The following is a 7,172-nucleotide window of genomic DNA, read 5'->3' as shown; positions in this document are numbered from 1 at the left end:
GCCTACACAGCCACCACCTAGTCCATGCGCGTGTGGGCGAACTGCTTTTCGCCCACACGACACTCCTGCGTTGTGGATGGCAACTGCAGTTACGCGAACCTGGCAACTGTGATTCTTTGCTAGACGGCAACTGCAGTTGCGCGTACGTGGCAACCAGATAAACACACATGGCAACTGTGATTAACCATACATGGCAACTATGGTTGTACCACACATGGCAACTAGGTAAACACACATAGCAACTACTGTTTGACCATATGTGGCAAGTAGTAATCACACACGGCAACTACGGTTTGATTACATGCGGCAACTACCATAAATTAGACATGGCAACTATAGCTAATCAAAACAGATAGAGTTGCCATACTTTTATAAGTACACTTGTCATCCCAGATAACTACATCTGCCAACCAGGATGGCAACTAAATCGTTATCCCGCGGGTACCTAACGTAGCTGCGCCAGGACGTGTGGGCATTTTTGCTTCGTGCCACACGCGCGGGGTGGAGATGAGTAGTACTTGTTGGGCGTGTGGCACGAAGTAGCCGAGCCCACACGTGTGGGCAATTCTAATGTCCGCCCACACACAGCTCGTGTGGGCTGCCTCCTGCTCACACCACACATGGTGTGTGGGCGCATGTCTAATATACCACACGTGTGGTGGATATCCGCGTCCAACTAAAAAGAAACGAAGGAAGTATAAAGTTGAGACACTTATTTTGAAACAGAAACGGAGGAGGGAGTATGTATTATAAAGTCGGCGGCCACAACGACGACGACGCTGCGGCGCCGATCCACTCCTTGGAGTCTTCGTTGAGATCCCGGCAGGGATGGCGGCGGCCCGTGCACGAGAGATAGAGGTCTTCGATCAGATCTGGGTGAAAACCTGCTATTGGCTATTGCCAAGGCCGGCGATGGCGACGCTGTCTGCGTCGTTCCCTTCCCGAAGGCATCGTCGTGGAGAAGTTCAAGGCCACTCTCTGCTACCTCCGGGGGAAACCCTGGATCAGTAGATCGGATGACGGCGGCTCTCTGGTGTCGTTTCCCCGTTGGGGGCGTCATTCTTGGAGGTGCACACGGGCTCGAGGGACCGGAGGACGGCGTCTTTGGTGGAGCGGTGCTTCGTCTTTCGCATTGATGGTGGCGGTTCTTAGCGGCGTGGCGCTGTGGAGTCTCGGCGTCTGATGCGAGGAGATGGACTCACGCAGGAGGAGGAAGCTGTCTGGCGTCATGGTGGCGTTGATGGTAGAGAGGCCTGGCAAGGTTGGTGCATCAGTTATGCTCTGAGGATGGACCGAGGGAAGATGGAGGTGACGGCCCTTACAGCGTGCGGTGCTCACTGGGAGTGTGCCAGACCGGTGTGGGACCCAATCCAGGTAGTGGCTTGGATGGGACACCTGGCTTTAGATGTTAGACTGCGATGTCTGTTTGGTATTAGGCCTGGATGTTCGGCACGCCTTCATCATAGGAATAGGAGTAGCACCGGTGTTGCCAAGATGGTGACTTCAGGCTTATTGATGTATCACCTTGGTATGGTCTTTGTGAATAATTAATAATATGGCTGCATGCATCGTCCAGATGCAGAGGCTGGGGTACATCCTCCTTTTCTAAAAAAAAAATGTATTATACATGATCTACAGCTCTACTGCTCTGCGACAATGTCATTCCATCACCAGAGAACGACCGAGTACGCCCATGCCACGCATGCCTGCAGTGCAGTTTCAGTCGCTGATGTTCAAGGTAGCGACGGCGTGGCCGTGGTGCCACCGGCGGCCGCTCTTGCTTCTACCAGATCATCGATCAAACGGCGCAGGTCACAGGACGACCACCCGCCTTCCGACACGGCCGCATGAGCCTTGGCGGCGAGCTCCTGCGCTCTGCCCCTCGCCGCCTCCCCCGTTCCGCCTGGCTCCAAGAATCTCGCCACAGCCCGCGCCACCGCCGCCGCCGGCACCATCTCCCTCTCCTCCTCCTTCGTGCTCCGTGGCCCGTCCCACACCCTCTCGCCAATCTTGAGAACGTCCGTGACCAGCCTCTCCTCGATGAACTGGTCGAACACCAGCGGCCACGTCAGCATCGGCACGCCGGCCGCCGCCGCCTCCAGCAGCGAGCTCGACCCGCAGTGCGTCAGGAACGCCCCCACGGCCGGATGAGCCAGGATCGCGGTCTGCGGGGCCCACCCTCTGACGAGCATCCCCCTCTTCCCGACACGCTCCTCCCACCCCGCCGGCGGCTCCCACCCCTCGGCCCTCAGCACCCACAGGAACGGCTTCTGAGAACCTTCCAGCCCGAGAGCCAGCTCCCGGAGCTGATCTTCAGAGATGGAGGCGAAGGTACCGAAGCATACGTATACCACCGAGCCTCTGGGCATCGAGCCCAGCCAACGGATGCACGGTGACTCGCCGGCGCTTGCTCCGGCCGGTGGCAACGGCAGCGACAGTGGCCCGAGGAAGTAGGCGCGCTTGGCGTGGCCGGAGCGCGCGTACAGCTCGCAGTACTGCCTCTCCAGGACCAAGAAAGTGTTGAAGGCGTGGCCGAAGCACCTGCGTATTCCCGCCAACCGCGGGTTGAATCGGTCGTGTTCTTCCTGGACCCTCAAGAACTCGGGCAGTTCGGTCCTCGGGATCCGTACCTCCGGGCCTGGAAAATGTGGTACGATCACCTCCTCGCAACCGGAGTCGCAGTCGACTTCACCGCCGAGGTGGCTCATGGCAAGGTTCGAGAAGGTGCCGATGACGCTGAACGCAACGCACGGCACGCCGAGGTCGCCGGCGATGACGGAGTTCCAGAAGAAGTGGACGTCGGTGAAGACGGCGTCAGGGGACAGCTCCCTGATAAGCGCCTCCTGCGCGGGCCGCGTCAGCGCCTCGTCGATGGCCGCGTCGAAGATGCGCCACCCGTCGGCCCCGGCGGCAGAGAGGTTCTCGACGCCCAGCGGGAGGCCGTCCACCTCCGGGAAAGGGTAGGTGGCTATCTTGATGGCGCTGGTCGCCGCGGACGCGCCGTGCCGCTGGAGCGTCGCTCGAACGACCGAGACGTTCGCCGGGGTGACCGCCAGCGTGGGCTCGACGGTGCCCGGCCTTGCCGCGGCGAGGCGGACGGCGAGGTCGGTGTGGGGGCCGATGTGGCTGGTGGCGAAGAAGGGGATGATCAGGATCCGTAGCTTCTTGCCCAGCTCCGCCGAGGCCATTCTTTGCAAGTGTTTGGGCTTTGGAACGGATCACTGGGTGGAGTATCGCTGCAGTAATGGATGCCATCGGTGAGCCCGAGAAGAAGCTGGCGGAAGAGGATCCTCTACCGTTCGGCAGCCTGCCGTTCTACCACTGGCATGTGGGCTTGTTGGAAACCTGGCCCACATGTCAGCGGCCCAACGTCACCTAGCGCACGGCAAAGGAGCCGTGTCCGGTGGCCGTGAGCGAACCGACAGCTTCGGTGGGGAGTGGGGACGGGGGGAGAAGAGATGGGGCCATTGATAGTGAGCTCGAGATGCGGTCTCGTGGCATCTTTTGTGCTGTACTACACTGCTCCATGACTTGGTGGTCCGGAGAAGAGAGGACGACTGCACGACGATGATGCATGCAAATGCAGCAACCGCGCGGGGACGATGCACCGGGTCTTCACAGGGCGAGAATCCAAGGTTTTTTCAGGGATAACTCGTGGAGCCCTCTGGCCAGGAGGTTCAGGTAATGCACCGAACAGTGGCGTATGATCACGCACATGTTGCTTCAGTTGGGAACTTGAGATACATGGAACACAAGTAATGCTATACATGGATGATGATACATGGAACACGTGGTGAACTAGGCCTCCTTCAAGTAAGCCCAAACGATATGCCATAGTGCCAATCTTAGCTAGGATTGTGAATGGACAGAAGTACTTCAAATCTAACTTCAGATAAGGCCTGTTCACAAGAGAAGAATCTGCAAATGGCTGCAGTTTGAGAAATACATTGCTCCCTAACTCATAAAGTTTCTGAAGGATCTCATCTATGTTTGTCAACATGACGCGTGAACATAAGTTGTGCCTTGTGCAGTTGCTCTTTTTAGTATGTTTGCAAGGGTGCTTCTGATTCTGAATCCATTGTCGCACATCAGAATTCAGAGAAGATTGAGGCTCCGCAATAATATTATTTTTATACCATTTCACCTATAAAATTCTTTTTTTTTCAAACCAATAGAGTACGATGGGTTCTAGATGGACGACGAAGATTGGGATGGAGCAGGGAGTGAACTCTTTCAAACTAGAGCGGATCTGATGGATTCTAGATGGATGATGAAGATTGGGATGGAGTGGAGAGAGAACACATCGCCACCACACATAATGCCAATTTAGTTAGTAGAGATGTAAGAAGAGCATGCTAGTGAATATAGTATCAGAAATTCGCCAATCGCACTCAAGAAGCAATTTTGTAGGGTTGTCATGCATTGAACATCTCAGAGACATTTCAAGACATTGATTGACCCTCTTTGCTTGCCCATAAGTCAGGTCATGCTAAGCAGTGCTTAGCTACAACTGAGTGCCCCACCAGACAAAAGATCTCCTAAAACAGAACTAAAGTTAAAACTTAATTATAAACAAAGAAGTTTAGTTTAAGCTTCACAGTCACCCTAGGCCTCGAAGTCAAAGGAGATGTCGTCGATGTTGTTGGGCATCGTTGTCGCCGTCATACGGAACTCCTCCTCCCCACCATCCTCCATGGCGAGGTCCTCCTAGAGCTTGTCCCACGCCCGATTGTGGGCAGGCTGTAACACTGTCAGGGCCACCAGATCATCACGGTAACATAATTCGCAGGCATGAGCCGCTTGTCTATCTATGAAACACTCCATGTAGGCGACGTGCTCGTGATACCAGAGCTCATGGCGGTTATGCTCCTGCGAAGCCACAATGGCCCTCTGCTCCTCCTTGAGCCGCCCTGCATGCATCCTCTTTCGCTCCTTGTCCTGGTGAGCAGTCTCGAGGGGGACAATCTCAGCCTTCTTGGTCTCAACTTCATCATGCTCGAGCTCCTATGGCTCCAGCATCACTGTCCTTCTCCATTGTCAGCATCTCCGCCTCAACATCCACCTCCACAACCTCCTCGGAGTTAGGGTAGATGGGGGATGAGCTTGTGGGGGCGGGTCCATAATTGTCGACATTGGGGGCACTATGTGGTGACGACTCCACCATGAGAGTTGGGTGGGCACGGTGGCAAGGTCCCTCATCATATCATCTGGTGCAACCGAGTATGGGGATGAGTAGGATGGCCTAACCGCAAACCTATAACGACAGAGACCTAAGAGCATTTCCAACCAGACCCTCCCCAACTCCCCCCTATGTGTCTGGGCAGATACCCTGGACACCGCTGTAACAAAAAATTCCACCCAAACAGACCCTCAAACCCAAACTAAATGTTCTCCACTATGGCGATGAGCTAAAGCTATTCGGCACGTTCATGAGTCCATTTGTTATGCGAGAGAAGGTAAAAGAATGGGGAAAGGAAAATTGGCTCACATCATGAGTCTACAACCTTTTGTTAGCTTGAAGCTAACCACAAAAGTAATATGAACTTCTTTTCATATTGTGTCTATCTCATTTTATATTAACAAATATAGCTTTTAATAATAGAGCTATATAGATATTTTCGTTTCAGTAGCACCTGAGCTGAATCCATTATGTTGCAAATCAGGCTTCAAGCCATTTGAGTTGGAACACGATTGAAGTGTATATTCTAATTTTTTTTTCACGCTGTGTTTGTATAGTGCGATGTCTGCACAACGAATATGAGACTTCAGGAGCCGACCAGTCTTTATATCATCCTAGACATCAAACTGTGAATCAGTCCAAGATATTATCAACCATTGTTGTAGATTGGTTGGAGATACTAACACGAGTGCATTCCGTGATTTCATTGGCAACCATAAAACATTCGAGGTACTTAGAGGTTATCAAGATGACTGAGATGACCAACAGAAGATCGATTATATACGCATAATAATTCAAGAAAAAAGGCCAACATGAAAATCATGGTTAAATAAGCACAAATGGTGTGCCCAGCGATGGTAACTGTAGAACCTATTGTAAACCCAATTATTGCACAAGAAAGCAAATTACAAGAAGGGGAAACCTCTGCATTACATCAAACTGTGTAGAAACGTATTTAAAAAAATTCAATCATATTGAAGGCAATGAATTTCTAATTAGGGCCGTTCCAAACGATTTTTGAACCCCGAGCATAGTAAAAAATATATATTTATAATGAACTTTTGTAGTTATTTGGACCTGTTGTATAATACTATAGCTTTAATTAGTACACTTTTATAATACTTAGCTAGCATAGTCAACAACATATAAAATTTTGCTAAATAATACGTGCTTGATATGCGGTTTAAATGTATATCACTAAAATTTTGCTTCTCCTGAATTTAGATTGTATTATATAAAAATTATCTTTGAATTAATTTTTACAATTGTATTAACTCTTAGTTTATAAATATATATTTTCGTGTGTGTGTGCATTCGTATAGTATAATATCATTAAATATCACGATAGAGATTTGTAAAGCATAGAATCTAAGAGAAATATTGATAGTGGTTTCTAGTCTATCATTAGGTAAAAACTTCTAGGTTATGCCAAATGTGTCTTGCAACTTGGGTTCATTAACAAATTGGCAACATGTGTTTGATTTGTATTTGTACTTCAAATAACACAATTATTGTATTCATCGAAGAAGATAATAAATTGCAGACTCTATGTTTGCACACATATGATTTGATATTTGATAAGCTCATCTAGAGTGTGACTAGTTTAATTTGGTGTATACCAAACCTTCCTAGTTTATAAAATAAAAATTTGTGCATTGATTTGAATATAGAAATCTAGTTAACATATATTTCACTATGACATGCATGACATGTAAATTTGCTCCTAGAATTAAGATAGACTTGAGATTTCAATAATGCTCACATAAAAGATAATAGTTGAAACAGAAAGGGAGCACCACAAAACATGTCACTTACACATTTAAGTCCAACCCTCTTCCCTATGCATAGACATTTTATAGGAAAATAAATTATTAAGACAAGCAATATCTAGCATATGCAAATAGAAAGAATGAAAATTGGATCTTCTTAGACATTCAAAAATAATCTTTCAGACATAATATATAACTAGAACGTGACGCGTGCTTTTGTCGCA

The 7,172-nt window shown here is 49.6% G+C and overlaps 1 protein-coding gene across 1 annotated transcript; it reads right to left on the bottom strand.

Moving 5' to 3' along the window:
- Positions 1-1,514: 1,514 nt before the first annotated feature.
- On the bottom strand, positions 1,515-3,283 carry LOC109759019 (UDP-glycosyltransferase 73C12). The gene has a single exon (XM_020317861.4). It carries the CDS (start codon positions 3,186-3,188, stop codon positions 1,734-1,736), a length of 1,455 nt encoding a protein of 484 aa, XP_020173450.1. The 5' UTR covers positions 3,189-3,283; the 3' UTR covers positions 1,515-1,733.
- Between the last annotated feature and the right edge of the window lie 3,889 nt (positions 3,284-7,172).

Source organism: Aegilops tauschii, chromosome 1 (genome assembly GCF_002575655.3).
Source record: "Aegilops tauschii subsp. strangulata cultivar AL8/78 chromosome 1, Aet v6.0, whole genome shotgun sequence".
NCBI lineage: Eukaryota > Viridiplantae > Streptophyta > Magnoliopsida > Poales > Poaceae > Aegilops > Aegilops tauschii.
This window is presented reverse-complemented; position numbering and strand designations above follow the sequence as displayed.

What these genes read in the sequence shown, in the direction of transcription:
- LOC109759019 (XM_020317861.4), bottom strand. Translation starts at nt 3,188, where the DNA reads ATGGCCTCGGCGGAGCTGGGCAAGAAGCTACGGATCCTGATCATCCCC.